Source organism: Xyrauchen texanus, chromosome 33 (genome assembly GCF_025860055.1).
Source record: "Xyrauchen texanus isolate HMW12.3.18 chromosome 33, RBS_HiC_50CHRs, whole genome shotgun sequence".
NCBI lineage: Eukaryota > Metazoa > Chordata > Actinopteri > Cypriniformes > Catostomidae > Xyrauchen > Xyrauchen texanus.
In genome coordinates this window covers 18125276-18145721 of record NC_068308.1, presented here as the reverse complement: position 1 = coordinate 18145721, position 20446 = coordinate 18125276, and the positions used below count along the sequence as shown (strand labels likewise).

General features: G+C 37.4%; 1 protein-coding gene across 1 annotated transcript; it reads left to right on the top strand.

Annotated features, from left to right (window-relative positions):
- The first annotated feature begins 3311 nt into the window (after positions 1-3311).
- LOC127627098 (neuronal pentraxin-2-like) lies at positions 3312-13301 on the top strand. The gene is made up of 5 exons (XM_052103344.1): positions 3312-3810; positions 6694-6913; positions 7272-7516; positions 11545-11724; positions 11978-13301. Exons 1-5 carry the CDS (start codon positions 3403-3405, stop codon positions 12203-12205), a joined length of 1281 nt encoding a protein of 426 aa, XP_051959304.1. The 5' UTR covers positions 3312-3402; the 3' UTR covers positions 12206-13301.
- Positions 13302-20446: the final 7145 nt, after the last annotated feature.

The following is a 20446-nucleotide window of genomic DNA, read 5'->3' as shown; positions in this document are numbered from 1 at the left end:
CAGCAGTGGTCGCCAATGTAATCCTGGTGAAGCTTCAACCACCCAGATGGCGAAAAGGTTACATTATCATTTCAATGACTGTTGGGCTGGGAGCATAAAAGGAGCAATAAATCCAGTCACCATTTAACCTGCAAACAAAACAAAAGAGTTTTAAATTAAGTAGGCAAACTAGTTTGACCTAACTTCTAGTTTAATAAACTATCCGATAATCATATCATGCCTTAAACTTAAATTCTATATAAACATTAATTAGACAAAAGGTAGCCACTGGATTGATTGTTTTCTGTGCGAATTCATTCCATGCCAAGTTTTTAATCTACTTTTTTACATTTAAGTAAAACATTGAACTACAAAGTAAAATTAAGTTTTAAATTCAGAGAATATTTGCTGGGTGAGGCAAATATCTTAAGCTGTAAGAGCACAGTGATGATTGGATGATTCAGTCTTCTCTAAAAAGGGTCACAGGTTCACAGCACAAATGTGTTGCTACAGTAAACAGAGCTCTCATTTATTCAGTAGTGTGTGTAGGTTGTAGATTTGAGGCTCATAATACAGTATAATACCTGGATTGATTTTCTCTGTGAAGTGCATATCTGCAGGCCCAACTCGGTTAAGTATGTTTTGTAAAGTGCCTTGTTTATTCACTGGCTTGTACATCTCACAAATATGAAATTTGCCGGTATAGGATAGTATAAGTCATGTAAGTGCTCTATTCATGCGCGAGGACTAATGTACCGCTCTTGCAGAGGATGTATTACAGTTTTATAGAAGAATGGCATTTTATTGATTAAAGCTTTTTCACAATGTTGCAGACAGTGTTGTTCAGACTCAGCATTAATGATATTGTCCATTTTCAAACTTGTTATTTCTCACATATTTCTCCTATAAAGCAGTGTATTAATTTAATCAAGCTAGTTAGTGTCTAATGTTTGGTCTAATATTTGGAACCACAGACATCTTTGGTTGCAAGTTAAAATTGATACAGGATCAGTAAATTAAATGATGCAATTTTTTGGCTTCCTTTTACTTTCCACCGTACTGTAAAGTAAAAAAATATATATTTTCAACATTAAAGGGATAGTTCACCCAAAAATGAAAATGTGCTCATCATGTACTCACCCTCATGCTATCCCAGATGTCTTTCTTCTGCTGAACTCAAATTATTAGATAAGATTTTTAGAAGAATATTTCAGCTCTGATCCATCCAAGTGATTGGTGGCCAGAACTTTAAAACTCCAAAAATCACATAAAGGCAACATAAAAGTAATTCATAAGACTACAGTGGTTAATATATATCTTCTGAAGCGATGCAATCTTTGGGTGAGAAACAGGTCAATATTTAAGTCCTTTTTTTATTTCATTCTCCACTTTCACTTTTCGAATGTGAAAGTGACAGTGGAGATTTAAAAAAAGGGCTTAAACACGGATCTTTTTCTCACCCACACTTATCATATCGCTTGAGAAGACGTGGATTTAACTATTGGAGTCTTATGGATCACTTTAATGGTGCCTTTATTTGATTTTTGGAGTTTGAGCGGTCTGGTCACCATTCACTTGCATTGCATGGATCAACAGAGCTGAAATATTCTTCTAAAAATCTTTGTCTGTGTTCTTCAGAAGAAAAAAGTAATCCACATCTGGAATAGCATGCCACGAGAGTGAGTAAATGATGAGATAATTAAAAAAATGTTTTATGAACCATCCCTTTGAGAAGAAGTTTCTACTTAACCTGACCCTTAAAAACTAATTTTGTTGACGTAAGCTAATATAGTCAGGTTAATTCAGTCATATAAAACAATATTTTTGACTTGTTAATTTAGAGTTAATTTAGAAGCTATCGCATGAATCACATTCTTTAGATTAAATAACAAAATAAAAATGTAAATTGCAGGCGTCCACCTTGTTAGTAATTTACCTTGTTTGAAATGGGTGCAATAATTTATATTAAGTTATACATTTGTGAGCATCTGAACATTCAGTTTGTACATTCCAATGCTCTCAGCATGTATTCAATGTCCCTTTTACAGTGTGTTCTACCAACAGTGGGGAGAAGTTCTGAAAGGCTCAGCATTGTGTGCTTGGATTGCGTCTGGCATCAGTTTTCTCCGCAGTGTCCTTGGTGGACAGCCAAGTTCTGGTCATGATCCTGTTAAACCTCTACTCTGGTCCAAAAACACCAATGATATTGGCTGTCAATTTATTTAATATATATTTGGTTTTTTTTTTTTATAGATTACTTCAAAGGGTATTTGTTTTAAAATATATAAAGCTAAAATATCAGAACAGTTTAACAGTTTTTATTTTTCAGTATGACCTTTGAGTAGGCCTAACCTTGCAAGCTAATGCAATGTTGCCTGCTCACGTCAGTGTGAAATAAGCTTGCAATGCAGCACACTGTGTTTTGATCTCCATTTTTTACTGCAGATGACACCTGAACTCTCATTGTGAGCTGTCAAACTAATCTAAATCTCATTTAACTTCATCCGGTCCACATCCGTATTGACAGAACAGGTGTAAGATAAGCTACTAAAGATACAAATATAAATGCCAGAATGATGACTTGTGTTTACATGGTAGTTTATTGCCCAAAGCATTTTATTGCTTAATTATTCCTTGAAGTGTTGTTAAGGAAGGTCTATCTATGAGTTTGTATTAAACACCAAAAGAAAAGGGTCCTTGGAGAATTATGTTCCCTTTGTTTAGAAACACTTTCATGAATTAACAAAATTAAGTCTGCTTAATTACTTTAATTGTTAAGACGTTTTTTTTTTTTTTTGGTTTTTTTTTTGTTTGTTTTTTGTATTGCAATAATAGAGTTTTCAACACAGAAAGACAAAAGGACCAATAACATTCAATGCTGAGGGGATTAAACATAAGTGCTAAAATATTAAATATATAGATTAAAAAATACAAAAGATGAAAAAGATATGGGTACAGCCATTAAATTAATATAAACTAAGAAAAATAACGCTTGTTTTAAGAAGGTTTATTTATTTTTACTTAAATAGTTAAGGTTTATTATTATTATTATTATTATTATTATTATTATTTCTACTCTCAGTGACGTCAATACTACAGCCAATCCAGTTCGTCCAATCGTCGGAGTTAATTTGTTAAACTGTCGCTGTCCTTTTCTTCACCACTACGCGCGCGCACTCAAATAGAGTGAGAACTGAATTGCGGCGTTAGTAGTTCAGAAGAGCAGAGGATCATTTTTATCAAAAAAACCACAGACGAAAATGTTTTACTCGCTATGTATTGTTTAAGATTAAGAATTACGACTTAACGCTGACAGCTGCGCAATATTGCAGTCTCTTACAGAATATTTAACCCTTCCAGCGCACTGGCTTACATCAACCCAACAGTAGTAAATTGAACCTCGCAACTTTATATGATCTCAAAATGCTTCATCTGGCCGCCGGACTCATTTGCGTCTATGCGTGTGTAGTTGTCTATGGGCAAGATGAAAAGGGAGAGCGTTTTCTTTGTACAGCTGTTCCCATTGACAAGGATACAAGTTGCCCCGTGCAGACTCTGCCTTTTCAAAGTGCTACGGGTCAGGAGGAAGAACTGAGAAATACTGTCATGCAACTTCGAGAGACGATCTTACAACAAAAGGAGACAATTGTCAATCAATTAGGAACGATAAAGGAGCTGACGTCTAAACTGTCACGCTGTGAGTCTGATATTGAGTCCTTTCGGGAAAACAACAAGGACACGATGGATGATGTGCCTAAAGACCCGAATGACACCATTGACGTTCTTGGAAAAACAATGCAGAGTCTAAAGGATCGATTAGAAAATCTAGAGGTAACATACTCTTCAATTTTTTCTTGCACTTCAAATTGTTTGAACGAAAAGATGCATAGTAAAAAGGTACATTTGTGCATTTCTCCGCCCTGACTATTTTGGTAATTATGCGGAGGCGTTGAAGATTTACAAGGATTATCGCAATAGTTAGTAGCCTACATCTCTAACCCTTAACCACAAATAGCAACGTTACTTAGGATGCCCAAAGCGACAACAGTGCCACTTGTCAGGTGTTAATCGGACTCTCTGGTTTGATGGTGGATCTAAAATTAAACGCTTGAAGCCTTTTTGCTAAATACACAGAATTTGGCCAAATGATCTGTATTACTTCTCCACTGAATATCACCCGACTCCTTTGTTTGTTTGTTTGTTTATTTATCTGTCATTCCAAAAGTTAAGTTTAAGTTGATTCAGGGATGTTAAATTAGAGTTTTTCTGAGTTTAATAAAAACAAATAGGCTAAGTTAGATGTGAAGCGCATTTTTTAAGGTTAAGGTTTGTTTCAGTGTAGCCTACCCAACCCCAACAGATATAATATAAACTGAAAAATATCAGATAGCCTAAAAATGAGTTTCATGTAGTTAATTTAGTTAGTCAAAAATAGATCAACCTAACTACATTGGCTTACAGCAACAAAATGTTTAAGTGTCTTCTCTGAAATAGCTCTTTAAATGGATAATTAACCCACAAATTAAAATTCTCATCATCATTTCTCATGCCATCCCAGAGTATGACTTTCTGAACACAAACAAAGATTTTTAGAAGAATATTTCAGCTCTGTTGGTCTGTACAATGCAAGTGAATGGTGACCAGAAATTTGAACGTCCAAAAAATCACATTAAGGCAGCAATAAAAGTAATGACTCCAGTGGTTTTATCCATGTCCTCAGAAGGTGTGGTTGAAAAACACATCAGTATTTAAATCCTTTTTTACTATAAATTTCCACTTTCACTTTTACTTCCACATTTTTCTTTTGTTTTTGGCGATTCACATTTTTTTGTGCATATTGCCATCTACTGGGCAGGGAGGAGAGTTTATAGTAAAAAGGACTTAAATATTATTCTGTTTCCCACCCACACCTATTATATCACTTCTGAAGATATGGATTTAAGCACTGGAGTAGGATGGATTACTTTTATGTGGCCTTTATAAGCTTTTTGGACCTTCAGATTTCTGGCCACCATTCAATTGAATTGAATGGACCAAAAGAGCTGAGATATTTTGTGTTCAACAAAAGAAAGAATGTCACACATCTAGGATGGCATGAGGGCGAGTAAATGATGAGCGAATTTTCATTTGTGGGGGTGAACTATTCCTATAACCCCTTAAACTCTGGTGCATTTTTGGTCTGCCACCCACAATTTTTCAATCTCAAATTTCAAAGCTTATTCACACATACTGTGGACTAATTGCAAAAAAAATTTCAAATTTTTGAGAGAACCGCCCCAAATAAACTCTATTTATTAACTCCAATTATTCATAAATTATACTGGATGTGTTTATAATCTTATGATATACAGAATTTTTATTTTTTAAACAAAAATATTTTTGTTGTTTTGTAAACATGTCATTCTGGTTCTGTTTACTCTACCTCACTTTGAAAAGTCTCGTTTTATTCCACTAGGTAGCAGAAAGCACACATTTTTTCTTTTTCTCATTCTAATTTTCATTCCGATCTGAAATGTAGGTGGCGCTCTAACGTATTTTATTCCTCACAGATGTGCTCGTCCATAGAAATGCTGTTTAATTTTCAGTTTGGGCACCACCATTGATGTTTCATTGAATATCTTAGCCTATGAGTTGACTACAAGCTCAATCTAGATGTCATTAGAAAGCTGAGATCCTCTTTTCTGATGATTTGTTTTGAATGCTTTTCCTTCTGGATGTCATATTTTGTTCTGGAAATCTTAGATATAACATTAGATTATTCAGCCAAGCAAGCTCACAGACAAGTAAACAATGGCAAATATTTTTAGAGAACTTCCTGGAGTAAAAGCAGTTTTAAGCTATTCTGGCCTTACAGCAGCAGTTATCGAAGCATAAATTAGACATTTATATTTGATTACTTACAGAAATCATATTTCATTTTGTGATTCTTTTGGAAATCTTCTGAGCTTTGGTATTAGGTATTATTATTATTATTATTATGGTATTATTTGGTTAACAAAATTAACTAAACAGTCACATTCCTGAGAGTGAGAGCTTTCATTAGATATATGACTTGTCCATTTATGTGCTATATGAAGGACTTTTATTTTCATAGAAGTATTTGTACCCCATTACCTCTAGAGGGCGCAAATTTTCAACGCGAATGTTTTGAGTCCTTATTTTGTTATTTTAAGTAACATAAATGCAGAAGTGATGGTAATCTCTGAAAAGTTTCTAAACTTTAAAAATATAACTCATGTCCCTGACTTGTGTATATGGCAACTTTAACGTTTTAAGATTTATAACGTTATATAACGCCCCGTTTGGATCACTTTTTTTATAAAAGGGGAAGGATTGGATTACATCCACGTAAGTGTTTTACTTACTCAAAACTGTTCTTAGGACAGAGGTGAATAGGTTATAAACAACAAAATCCTTTCTGCTTGAAACACTGTAAAGATTATTTGTCTGGTAACCTAAAAATGTGCTACGTGTGGTAACATTTATATTAACTGGTTTTATTAAAGTCAAAAAATGTATATAGTCTAACTAAATTTAGTTAAGAATTTAGCAGACAACAATTAAAGTAATTATTATCGGTTTAATGAAGTAGAAATAGATCCTTGAGGTAACAATTGCACATTCAGTCTTTTTTAGTGAATGAAGAAAAACTATGCAATTATGCAAGCTTTATATAGGAATCCTTGGAAACCATTTTTATTTTATTTTCCATAGCAACAACAAATACGGGCCAATATCTCTGGTGCTTCTTTCCCTAATGAGCTGAGAACTCTACTGCAGCGTAGACTGGAGGATCTGGAGAATCAACTGCTGAAGAAGGTCAATGATCTTGAGGCAGAGAAGTCTCAGCTATATAATGATACAGCAGCTCATCACCAGCGCACAGACAATACCCTCAACTCTCTCATGAACAGGATCTCTGAATTAGAAAAAGGTATTAACAAAACCCTCATTCTGTAGTCGTTCTTCTTTTCCAGATGCATTTACATCTACTCTCGATAATTTACCTCCACATTATTTATTAAATAATCTTTGATTTGAGTTAGACAGTTTGTTATCCTAAAGTGGAAGCAGGGCCATAGCTAATGGGGTTGAAATGTGGTAACGAGGGCCCACAGGTCCAGGGGGGCCCACAACAAATTCTAAACTGTATTTTTTTTATATGAATGGGGCCCAGAAATCTTTGCTTTGTGCCTGCTAGGAAGTCATCTGGTTGTTTTGTGGTCAGTCATGGCTTATTTATGCATCACTTCAGAGGTGATGCTAAACTAAATCACTCTTTTTGGCTACAGGAGGAGCTGGATTCAAATCACCAGAGAGTTTCAAAATCTCTCTTCCTCTACGAACTAATTATCTTTTTGGACAAGTAAAGAAAAGCCTGCCAGAAATGTACGCCTTCACTATTTGCATGTGGCTCAAGTCAAGTGCAAGTCCTGGCATTGGAACCCCTTTTTCCTATGGAGTTCCTGGGCAAGCAAATGAGATTGTACTGATTGAATGGGGCAATAACCCCGTAGAACTGATCATCAATGACAAGGTACAGATCCAACTTACAGTATTAACAAAGCAAGTTTTTCATTGAATGTTACAAGTATTTTTCATGGAATTCAATGATAAGGGTGCACTAACCAACTACAGACTATTAATCTTAATTTAATTTACAGCTTCAGTGTTGACATCATAGAATCTTGTAAATATTTATTTACTTATAAATAAGGAATATTCCAGGTTCAATACAAGTTAAGCTTAATTGACAGCATTTGTGGCATAATATTGATTGCCACAAAATAATTTTATCTCGTCCATCCTTTTCTTAAAAAAAAAGAAGCTAAATCTGTGTTACCATGAGGCACATGGAAGTGAATGGGGCCAATCTGTTCATGTTCAAATACTCAAAATGTAGCCACGAGACATAAACAACATGCATATTAACATGAGTTTAGTGTTATGATATTGTAGAACCCTCACGGGAAGGATGACAGGAAACGAGGCTCCAACTAAAAGGTAAGGCTTTAATTGCCGTCTTTCTCACAATAATGTAGCTACAATGGTCTCACACAGAATAACATGGTACAGTACAAGCACACTGGGTTCGCTTGTCGGGCCTCCCTGACTGGAGGCTCTGTGTCTGCTTTTATGCCGCTCTCCTCGTGCTCACTGGAATTAGAGACAGGTGTAGCTCAGGTGTAAGCGCCCTTACCGCTTTCCTCTCCCGGACGGGCGCTTGACAACGCCCCCGCTGCCACATACCCCCACCGCCCGACTCAGGCCGGGGCACAATCCGGCCTGTCTACCACTCCCCCCCATTTCTGGAGAGAAAGTCGGCGACAGCCATCTGCACCCCCGGTCTGTGGACCACCTTGAATTTAAAGGGCTGGAGAGCCAGGTACCAACGGGTGATCCGGGCGTTAGTATCTTTCATGCGGTGGAGCCACTGGAGTGGGGCGTGATCCGAGCAGAGGGTGAAGGCCTGCCCCAGCAGGTAATACCGGAGGGTGAGGACCGCCCACTTGATGGCCAGACACTCCTTCTCCACGGTGCTGTACTTGGTCACCCTCAAAGAGAGCTTCCGGCTAATGTACAGCACTGGGCGCTCCTCCCCCCTCCACCACCTGCGAGAGTACGGCCCCCAGCCCTCTGTCTGAAGTGTCCGTCTGCAAAATAAAAGGGAGAGAGAAGTCAGGTGCATGAAGAAGTGGCCCCCCACAAAGTGCGGCTTTAATCTGCATAAACGCCTGTTGATACTGCTCCGACCATTGAACCGGATCTGGAGCCCCCTTTTTAGTGAGGTCAGTCAGCGGGCTGGTGACATCCGAATAATTGGGCACAAACCTTCTATAATAGCCAGCCAGCCCCAGGAACTGCCTCACCCCCTTTTTGGTCTTAGGTCTAGGGCAAGTCGCAATCGCCGTGGTCTTATCAATTTGGGGACGCACCTGGCCATGACCCAAGTGGAACCCCAGATACCGTACCTCCACACGCCATGTCACGCACTTCTTAGGGTTTGCTGTGAGCCCGCCCGCCGCAGCGATCTCAGGGCGGCCCTCAGATGTTGCATGTGCCGCTGCCAATCATTGCTATAAATGATAATATCATCTAAATAGGCAGCGGCATACGCGGTGTGAGGTCTGAGGATCCGATCCATGAGTCACTGAAACGTGGCCGGAGCCCCAAACAAACCGAAAGGAAGCGTCACAAATTGGTGTAATCCAAACGGCGTCGTGAAGGCTGTTTCCTCACGGGACATTGGTGTCAAGGGGATCTGCCAATAACCCTTTGTTAAATCCAAGGTCGAATAAAATCGAGCAGTACCTAACCGATCGAGCAGTTCATCAACACGGGGCATTGGGTACACGTCAAATTTAGACACCGCGTTGACTTTTCTGTAATCCACACAGAATCGAACAGACCCGTCGATCTTCGGAACAAGAACAACCGGGCTGGACCAATCACTGTGGGATTCCTCTATTACGCCCATATCAAGCATCGCATCTAATTCCTCGAACCATTTTCTTTTTATGTTCGAGTAGCGATAGAGGCGACTCACGTACCACCACGCCCGGTTCGGTCTCGATGTGGTGCTGTATGGCGTTTATGCGGCCCGGTAGAGGAAAACACGTCTGCAAATTCCATTTGTAAATCGGAAACCTCTGTGAGTTGACGCGGTGAGAGGTGGTCTCCACAAGTAACCGGGGTGTTGAGATTGCAAGCTTTGTTTACCTCCAGTCCGAGCTCCGCCCTCTCCGGAACTACCGTGGCCAACGTCACAGAGGCCGCCTCTTCTCTCCACAATTTCAGGAGGTTGAGGTGATATATTTGCCGTGCGCCCCCTCTATCGGTACGTTTAACCTCATAATCGAGATCCCCAACTCGTCGTGTGACCTCAAAGGGTCCTTGCCACTTGGCGAGTAATTTAGAGCTCGATGTTGGGAGCAATACAAGTACCTTATCTCCCGGTGCAAATTCCCGTAGCCGAGCACCCCTGTCATACAGCTGGCGTTGGCGTTCTTGAGCCTGGAGCAAATTCTCCTGTGTTAGTCGCCCCAGTGTGTGGAGTTTTGCTATAAGATCAAGAACGTACTGAATTTCATTTTTGCTATTAGAAGGTCCCTCCTCTCAAGCTTTGCGGATGACGTCGAGGACCCCGCGTGGGCATCGCCCGTACAGCAGCTCAAACGGGGAGAACCCTGTGGAGGCTTGTGGGACTGCAAACAACAGGGGGTCCAGCCACTTATCCCAATTTCTAGCGTCATCGTGTACGAATTTACGAATCATGTTCTTGAGCATTTTATTAAACCGTTCCACTAGGCCATCAGTCTGCGGATGATAAACGCTAGTGCGAATCAATTTAATGCCCAAGAGCTCGTAAAGTTCGCGGAGTGTTCGTGACATAAAAGTCGTGCCTTGATCGGTGAGGATTTCTTTCGAAATCCCCACCCGGGAGATTATCTTGAAGAGTGCCCCTGCAACACTACGTGCGGAGATGTTGCTCAGAGGCACTGCTTCCGGATATCGCGTCGCGTAATCCACTAGGACTAACACGAAGCGATGCCCGCGTGCTGTCCGTTCTAATGGCCCGACGAGGTCCATCCCAATTCTTTCGAAGGGGACCTCGATCAATGGTAGAGGGCGCAATGGCGCTTTTGGGGTGGCCGGTGGGTTTACCAGCTGACATTCACGGCACGCTGCACACCACCTGCGGACGTCACAGGTGTTAATTTAGCTCAGGTGTAAGCGCCCTTACCGCTTTCCTCTCCCGGACGGGCACTTGACCACGCCCTCGCTGCCACAGATATCACTTATTAACCTTTTCTGTATAAAGTTATAGCCAATTTTACAACTTCGTTACCATGATGATTTAATGTCAAGAAACCCTAAAACCTTAAAATGACTGTAAAAATTATTATTTAAACAACTTTACAGCTCAAATTAGTTTTTACACAATAATTCATGAAAGTGCGTTTATAAAATTATAAGCATCACAATTTTGCCTTTAAAGCCTACAGTAATTGGCCCCATTCACTTCCATTGTGAGTGCCTCACTATTACTTAAGTTTTTGCTTTTTTAAAGGAAAGGAGGGATGAGTCAAAATAATTTTTGTGATGATCAACATTATGCCACAAATGCTGTCGATTGAGCTTGACTTGTATTGAACACGAAATATTCCTTTAACAATAGTATACTGTATATGTCTGTCTTATATATATGTTATTTTATAGTACACCAAAAATGACAATTTTGTCATCGTTTACTCAACCTCATGTCATTCCGACCCAGTAATATTTATATTTTTCTGTGATTTGTTTAGATGTGTTTAGATATGAGACAGAATGTCTGAGCTGCTCTTTTTCAAAGTGGATAGTGATTTATACTGCCAAAAAACTCCCAATCACCATAAAATTAAATCGTATGACTCGTACTGTAGGTCTTCTGAAGTCACACATTAGTTTTGTGTGAGGTACAGACCAAAATGTAGGTTGTTCCTCAATGATAGCATCGGCCAAGTGTCCAAAAGTTATATTTCTCTGAGAACTATTACTTTAATACCTCCTGTTGTCAAATAGGTGGTGCAACTGCCTCTATCACTGAGTGATGGTAGATGGCACCATGTCTGCATCACTTGGACTACCAGGGATGGGCTGTGGGAAGCCTACCAGGATGGCCAACGGTTGGGCTCAGGAGAGAACCTGGCCCCCTGGCACCCTATCAAGCCTGGTGGAGTCCTTATCCTTGGACAAGAGCAGGTGAGAACAGAAGCTCTGCTGCATCCACAAACCTATCATTGCTCACTCACACAGTAACTGTAGTCTTATTTTTATCTGCAATTCTTTTATTGACTCAAGGAACTTCAAACGCTTTGAATAAAGCTTGACCTCAGGCAGTAATCAATGTTGTAGTTCACAGTAGTTACTGTGAGAGTACACATCCTTTATAAGAGTGAATAAAAGGAGTTATTGTTGTTGTCTTAACGAGGCCTGTCGTTTATGGCCTCAACAGGATGTAGTAGGGGGTCGCTTTGATGCCAACCAGGCCTTTGTGGGGGATCTGAGTCACTTTAACATCTGGGATCGGGTCCTGCGCTCCACGGATATCATCGCCATGTCAAACTGCTCATCCTACATCTCTGGGAATGTGGTGGCCTGGGTTGACAGTAATATAGAGGTGTTTGGTGGTGCTTCGAAATTGCCACTTAAGCTTTGTGAAGACCAGCTCTTTGACAGTTAAAGATGTTTGTGGATATTATAGAGATATATTATATCCTTTCATCCTCATTAAAGATTCACTCAAACCAGAAGTGGAGGACCTTGTTTAGCTAAATCAACTTAAACAATATATTTAACTTGTATATGTTCTTCAATAACAACATACAGATAAATGTAATTGCCGGAGTGGAGCAAATTTTAGTTGATATAGTTGATATTTGTGGCTAAAGGAAATTACCCATATAAGAAACTAATGAATCAGTACCATGGTACTGTCATGGTATCAGATGGTACTCATGGTGTTATCATATCTATAATATACATATGAAACATATCAGATTAATGAATGATTCCCAATTGCATACTATGCTAATTACATGGTACTCCAAGAAATGTCAAAGAATTCACTACCAAAACATTTTTATGGTACTTTTTTGTAAGTGTAATTACTCTTTCACATTCACACATGCGTGCGCACATACACGCACACATACAGTCTTGCTGACAAGAATCCCTTCTTTTTATTTTACCTGTCACTTTATGACCCCTCTGTTCTCACAACTTGTTGGTGTACACACAGAAGCACACACACACACACATATACATATTATCCTGCTAGAACATGCTTGCAGATTTTGTATATTAAAAGAGAGCATTGTCACTTTTTTCAGTTCGCACATCCTTGTGGCCCTACGGAATTTAAGAGCCAAAGCTAACATGCTAACTTTTCATTACAAAGCTGTATTTGACTTTGATTGAAATAAGAAAAAGGGTACACACGGTATAAGAAAGACTACTTTTGGACCTTGTGTTGTTCAATTCAAAGATTTGAAACAGAGAATGGGTGAAAACATATTTACAGTGGCCCTTTACTTGTATAGTTGTACACTTTAGCATTAGCACAACTGTGAAAGTGACAATTTTGTGTTAATGCACCATACTGTACATTCCTTTAAAAATGTCATAGGCTTATAATTTATGTAAGAATATTGAGATGACACTCTTTTTAGAGTCTAAACCCCATCTTTGTTTAAATGTTTACACTGATTGAAAACCCCATTGAAGGTTATAAATGCTCTAAAGACTCTCTATTCGGAAGAAGCATAATGAAATGTGAATTATACCGTAAACTCTTTCTTTAAAAATATTATTGTATTTTTATACCCTCTTTTTTAAATATAAAACCTTTTTTCAGAATAAATGTAATTTATTGTTTTCTTTGTGTTTTCGTTTCTTTGTTATGTATTGTCAATATACTCATATTTTGTTTTATGAAATGCCTTCTTTTAGATAACTGTGCCAATTATTCTTCAGGGTTTGCTTAACACTGCACCTGTATTTGCCAATGAACAATAAAGGTAGCTTTGAAGTCGTCTCTCTCTCTCTCTCTCTCTCTCTCTCTCTCTCTCTTTTCAGCTTTTTCTTCTACAATTTCTCCCTTTGTGTTTAAACCTGATTAGTATAATGTGATTTTTTTCAGTGCCAATTAATTCACATACATTTTTTAGTCATTTGTGATTACTGGATAAGAAAAATAAAATAATAATTTAATAAAAAACAATGAGCTGCGCAGAAAAAAAAAAATAAATATAATGACTATAGAAATTCCCTTGACTTTGTAAGATTTCAATCAAAATGTTCATATTATTTTTCATGGACATTATTTAAATAAAAGATGTCACAAGCAAAATTAAAAAATTCAAATTCAAAAATACACTAACTTTTAGTAATGAAATATACTTTATAATTATTTTCCTCAAAGTTTTCTGAATGTGTCTTCAGCCGATATAAATCTGATTGAGGTCAAAGAGTGGAGAGAGAAAGAGTGCATGTAATCACATTGCTCTGACGTACAGGTGGGCATTAGCCAGACTTAAGGGGATGAGATCAGTCCCAAGCCAAATCTTGTGTCATAGAGGGACATCTCACAGGACTGGCCCTCAGTCTAAATTATTAAAAAGAAAAATGATCTTGAGAGGGGGGAAACTGGGATAAAATGCTTATGAATGGTTAGAAATCAGTGCAGTGGCCAATATAGCTAGGGATATTATTTGGATTCTAGAAAGAAAAGAACTGCATCTCTGAGAACTTCACCTACAGGGAGAGAAAATCTCCAGCTTCCTCACAGCTCAAATTCCTGAGACGATTAACACTTTAAGAATTTTGTTTACCCATGCGCTGCCAAATGCATTTAAGTCACATATCAACATCATCAGCTTTGAAGTTAGGTATATTGTAATATATTACTGGTTCATAATCTAGAAAATTAGCATTAATCTGAATAATATTGTTAGATGCTATTTATTTAAAATCATAATATGTAATCACATAATTGGATAATAATTTAAAACATTGGTTATACGTTATTAACCCATGACTGCCATTATCAAAAGAGTTAATGAGTTTTTGTTTTTGTAGAGTCACAGTATAGAATTAGACTTCAATGCACCTATTTTTCTTTTCATTAGAGGGACTAAATTAGAGAGACTAAAACTAATGGTTGTCACTTATTAATGTCAGGTTGAACTTTAATGATTGTGTTTGAATGTTGATAAGATCTTTTTGTAATTCAATCACAAATTATTAATAATACAATTTTAATTTAAGTAAAGAAGCAAAACTATTTTGGGTAATCATTTTTAGATAAGTATATAAATCTAAATAGATGAATCTTTTTTGTATTCTCTTAACTCTGTTAGTTAGAAAATATCAAAGTTAAAAACAGTCATTGCATACAGGTACTACAACATCTTGTTTAAAATAATTGTAGGAGCCATTTATTTGTTTGTATATGTATAAGTGTTTGTGTGTGTGCCTTCTGCAGGACAGGTGATGACTTAAAGCCCAGGTGTTGCAACCTGATGAGGACACGGTCTTTAGACCTTCTTCTGTTTGTGTGCTTGGCTACACACACACACACACACACACACACGTTGTGTTTCCATGTTTTATGGGGACTTTCCATAGACATAATGGTTTTTATACTGTACAAACTTTATATTCTATCCCCTAAACCTAACACAACCCCTAAACCTAAACCTCACAGAAAACTTTCTGCATTTTTACATTTTCAAAAAACATAATTTAGTATGATTTATAAGCTGTTTTCCTCATGGGGACCGACAAAATGTCCCCACAAGGTCAAAAATTTCGGGTTTTACTATCCGTATGGGGACATTTGGTCCCCACAAAGTGATAAATACATGCTCACACACACACACACACACACACACATATATATATATTAGGACTGTCAATCAATTAAATGTTTTTATTTAAAATTAGAGAAATTTTATTCTATTAAAAATTTTATTTTTAAAACCAAAATTTAAAACTAAAAAAAGTGTAAGGCAACTAAAATGGGGAAAACCCCACTGTATTGTGATTTCCGCATGGTAGCACAACCATTTTCAACTGTTCTAATAATAAGAACATTTTCTTGAGTACCAAATAAGCGCTTTAGAATGCTTTTTCAAGAAATAGGTGGAACAGTATATGTTTGCCATCACAGGTAAAGAAAAAATGTAATAAATATCACTTAAAACAATTATTTTAAACTGTAATAATAATTTGTAATTAATGATTTTGACAGTATTTTTTAATCATTTAATGCATCCTTGGTGAAAGAAAGTAAAGTAATTATTTGAGTAGTTTTTTGGCAAACTACTTATTTTCTCTTACTTGAGTCATAATATTTCTCAGTACTTCTGCTTGCACTCAAGTTAATTTTTTCTTCAATTTTACTTAAAATATAACATTTTCAGTTCAGTTGTAATAAAAAATTATTGTAACAAGAGAAGTAATAAAAACATGGAACTCGACTCAAACATTGTGGACAAGTGCTTGAAATTACAACTGGCATCTAAATACCTCAGCAGACCCAAGAAGTGACAGAATTGGCAATTTTCTTAAGGATAGTCACAATAATTATAAATGTATAATAGTTGTGTAGGCAACAGGGTTGCACTAATTGTTCTGTGGTTTCCTCATGAAAACTAGAAACAAATCTGTGATAAACTTTTGTGAAGAAACATATTCAAGTTCTTTCACATACAGTGGGTACGGAAAGTATTCAGACCCCCTTAAATTTTTCACTCTTTGTTATATTGCAGCCATTTGCTAAAATCATTTAAGTTCATTTTTTTTCCTCATTATTGTACACACAGCACCCCATATTGACAGAAAAACACAGAATTGTTGACATTTTTGCACATTTATTAAAAAAGAAAAACTGAAAAATCACATGATCCTAAGTATTCAGACCCTTTGCTGTGACACTCATATATTTAATTCAGGTGCTGTCCATTTCTTCTGATCATCCTTGAGATGGTTCTACACCTTCAGTTGAGTCCAGCTGTGTTTGATTATACTGATTGGACTTGATTAGGAAAGCCACACACCTGTCTATATAAGACCTTACAGCTCACAGTGCATGTCAGAGCAAATGAGAATCATGAGGTCAAAGGAACTGCCTGAAGAGCTCAGAGACAGAATTGTGGCAAGGCACAGATCTGGCCAAGGTTACAAAAAAATTTCTGCTGCCCTTAATGTTCATAACAGCACAGTGGCCTCCATAATCCTTAAATGGAAGACGTTTGGGACGACCAGAACCCTTCCTAGAGCTGGCCGTCCGGCCAAACTGAGCTATCGGGGGAGAAGAGCCTTGGTGAGAGATGTAAAGAAGAACCCAAAGATCACTGTGGCTGAGCTCCAGAGATGCAGTCGGGAGCTGGGAGAAAGTTGTAGTAAGTCAACCATCACTGCAGCCATCCACCAGTCGGGGCTTTACGGCAGAGTGCCCCGACGGAAGCCTCTCCTCAGTGCAAGACACATGAAAGCCTGAAACACCTGAAGGACTCCAAGATGGTGATAAATAAGATTCTCTGGTCTGATGAGACCAAGATAGAACTTTTTGGCCTTAATTCTAAGCGGTATGTGTGGAGAAAACCAGGCACTGCTCATCACCTGTCCAATACAGTCTCAACAGTGAAGCATGGTAGTGGCAGCATCATGCTGTGGGGGTGTTCTTCAGCTGCAGGGACAGGACGACTGGTTGCAATCGAGGAAAAGATGAATGCGGCCAAGTACAGGGATATCCTGGACGAAAACCTTCTCCAGAGTGCTCTGGACCTCAGACTGGGCCGAAGGTTCACCTTCCAACAAGACAATGACCCTAAGCACACCGCTAAAATAACGAAGGTGTGGCTTCACAACAACTCCGTGACTGTTCTTGAATGGCCCAGCCAGAGCCCTGACTTAAACCCAATTGAGCATCTCTGGAGAGACCTGAAAATGGCTGTCCACCAACGTTTACCATCCAACCTGACAGAACTGGAGAGGATCTGCAAGGAGGAATGGCAGAGGATACCCAAATCCAGATGTGAAAAACTTGTTGCATCTTTCCCAAAAAGACTCATGGCTGTATTAGATCAAAAGGGTGCTTCTACTAAATACTGAACAAAGGGTCTGAATACTTAGGACCATGTGATATTTCAGTTTTTCTTTTTTAATAAATGTGCAAAAATGTCAACAATTCTGTGTTTTTCTGTCAATATGGGGTGCTGTGTGTACAATAATGAGGAAAAAAAATGAACTTAAATGATTTTAGCAAATGGCTGCAATGTAACAGAGTGAAAAATTTAAGGGGGTCTGAATACTTTCCGTACCCACTGTATAGCCTACATATGACTACTTTTACGCTTCCAAGGACAAGAGTAATTCCTCAGCTAAGTTTGAGCTGAAGAAGGGCAAGGTTATTCCAAGAACTATGATGGATAGCACATCCATACCCTTTAACTCAGAGAGGTATTATTAAGAGCTGTAATTCTTGTCTACCTAGTACCTTGCAGTGCAGATGGCAAATGTCATTGATAATCACAGCAGGAATATACAGGTCAGACTCATTCATTTCAAGAGAAAGAGCTCTAGGTCTTTGACAAGGAAACTCTTGCTCAGAATCACTAGCAAATATATATAATATTTTACACCAACTAAAGTAAAGCCAGCTGTGCTTGTTGTTCATTATGTTCAAGTTTAATTATTGTTCTTGTAACAATATTCAGAAAGACACACTTGTTGAACTGCATTTAATTCTTCCAATTTTTTAATCAATGCTAAGATCTATTAGAAACCTTTATAAGGTAAAAACTTAAACCCCATGTAAGTATGAAATGAAATTGACTCAAAAAAGAGCACAAGGAGGAACAAATCGAGTCATTAGTGAGTTCACACAGAGAAAAATGACTCAAAATGAAAAGCTTTCAGTGGTTCTGTATTGTGTTGATTCACAGTGTTGCGTCAAGACTGACCATTTCTATCTTGCTCTCAAGTGTGAATGGCTAGATATAATCATTCACAGTGACAATGACAGGCTAATTTGATGTGGACCAGATAGTCACAGTGAGACTAACATGGCTCGGTGTTGTAAGAAGCCCCTGCAAATGAAGAAGAGGCTGGGCTTCATTGCTGTCAGAGGAAGATGATGCAATGGGTGTGTAGGGGGTGATTGCATCATTTGCATGCATTTCAATGTCTGTAAAAGGGAGATGAATAATATTTTCCACCTGAAGACATACAAAAAGAGAAAACAAAATGTACACACTCATAACATAGTAATTATACATATAACACAAATATAAAGTCAAACAGGCTAAAAAGAAGAAGAAAAAAATGCTCCAGGACAGCCAAACTGAAGGACTACACACATGCATATATAATGAAATACATATATACAGTATACACTGCAGGTCAAAAGTTTAGGGTCACAAATTCTTTTTTCACATTTTAGAATAATAGTAAAGTCATCAAAACTATGGAAAAACAGAAATGTAACTATAGGAATGATGTTTTTATGACTCTCTTCTATGAATAAAAAAATAAATAAAATCTTCAAAGTAGTCACCTTTTGTCTAGAATTTGCAGAAATGTACTCTTGACATTAGAGATTATTAGAAAGACATGATTTTATTTAATTTCTGCAATATATATATATATATATATATATATATATATATATATATATATATATATATATATATATATGCAATTGTGGTGGGCAATATTGTATTGTAAGTTTAATATAAATGTAATATATTTTTCAAAATAATAAAACAAAAAGGCAAAGAAAAAAAATATCCTTAAAGGATAACCATGCAGTTTACAAATATTGATGCCAATGCCCAGACCCAAATGTGTCCTCTGATTTGTTTCCTCAAAAATACTTTGGTGTGTATCAACCTCTAGTGGACAAAACATTATATTGCACTTAATTACACAACTATATACGCAAGACATACTGAATGTATTTAAGTTAATCTCTGTTGTTATCTGGATCACTCACCACTGCCTTTAACATGAGGGAGTCCTGCCGTGGACGTCACACTGTGACAAAGATGAATACGAGGCTGGCAAAAATCACAACTGCACTGGGCAAAATAAAGATGAGGTGACTCACAGCTAAGGAGGAAAAGGTATATTTTACATGCAAGTTTAGATTTACTGTATACAGTAATACATAGGAAATGGCCAACTCATTTTAGCTGGAAATGGAACTGGTGTAACATCGGACATTATAGGCTATTTTTAGATTCAGAATGAGCTAACTATCAGATTTACATCTCATTTGCAACCTGTAGAAAGATATGAACTCCTTCAATACTGTTTAAAAATCATCCCAGGGTGATACCTCAAGAAGTTGGTTGAGAAAATGTCAAGAGTACATGTCTGCAAATTCTAGGCAAAGTGTGACTACTTTGAAGATGCTAAAACAGTTTTTATTTATTTGTTTTAGTCACAACATAATTCTTATAGTTCCATTTATGTTATTCCATAGTTTTGATGACTTTACTATTATTCTAAAATGTGAAAAAAAAAGAAAAAAAAGGATTATAATAAAGAATGAGTAAGTGTTTCAAAACTTTTGACCGGTTGTGTGTGTGTGTGTGTGTGTGTGAGCGTGTATTTATCACTTTGTGGGGACCAAATGTCCCCATAAGGATAGTAAAACCCGAAATGTTTGACCTTGTGGGGACATTTTGTCGGTCCCCATGAGGAAAACAGCTTATAAATCATACTAGATTATGTTTTTTGAAAATGTAAAAATGCAGAAAGTTTTCTGTGAGGGTTAGGTTTAGGGGATAGAATATAAAGTTTGTACAGTATAAAAACCATTATGTCTATGGAAAGTCCCCATAAAACATGGAAACACAACATGTGTGTGTGTGTGTGTGTGTGTGTGTGTGTGTATACTATATATATATATATA

Bases quoted from the DNA above. Each gene is read 5' to 3' on its own strand.
- LOC127627098 (XM_052103344.1), top strand. From the start codon at position 3,403: ATGCTTCATCTGGCCGCCGGACTCATTTGCGTCTATGCGTGTGTAGTT. The intron at 6,914-7,271 runs GTATTAACAAAA...TTTTGGCTACAG, and splicing joins GATCTCTGAATTAGAAAAAG to GAGGAGCTGGATTCAAATCA. The intron at 7,517-11,544 runs GTACAGATCCAA...GTTGTCAAATAG, and splicing joins AACTGATCATCAATGACAAG to GTGGTGCAACTGCCTCTATC.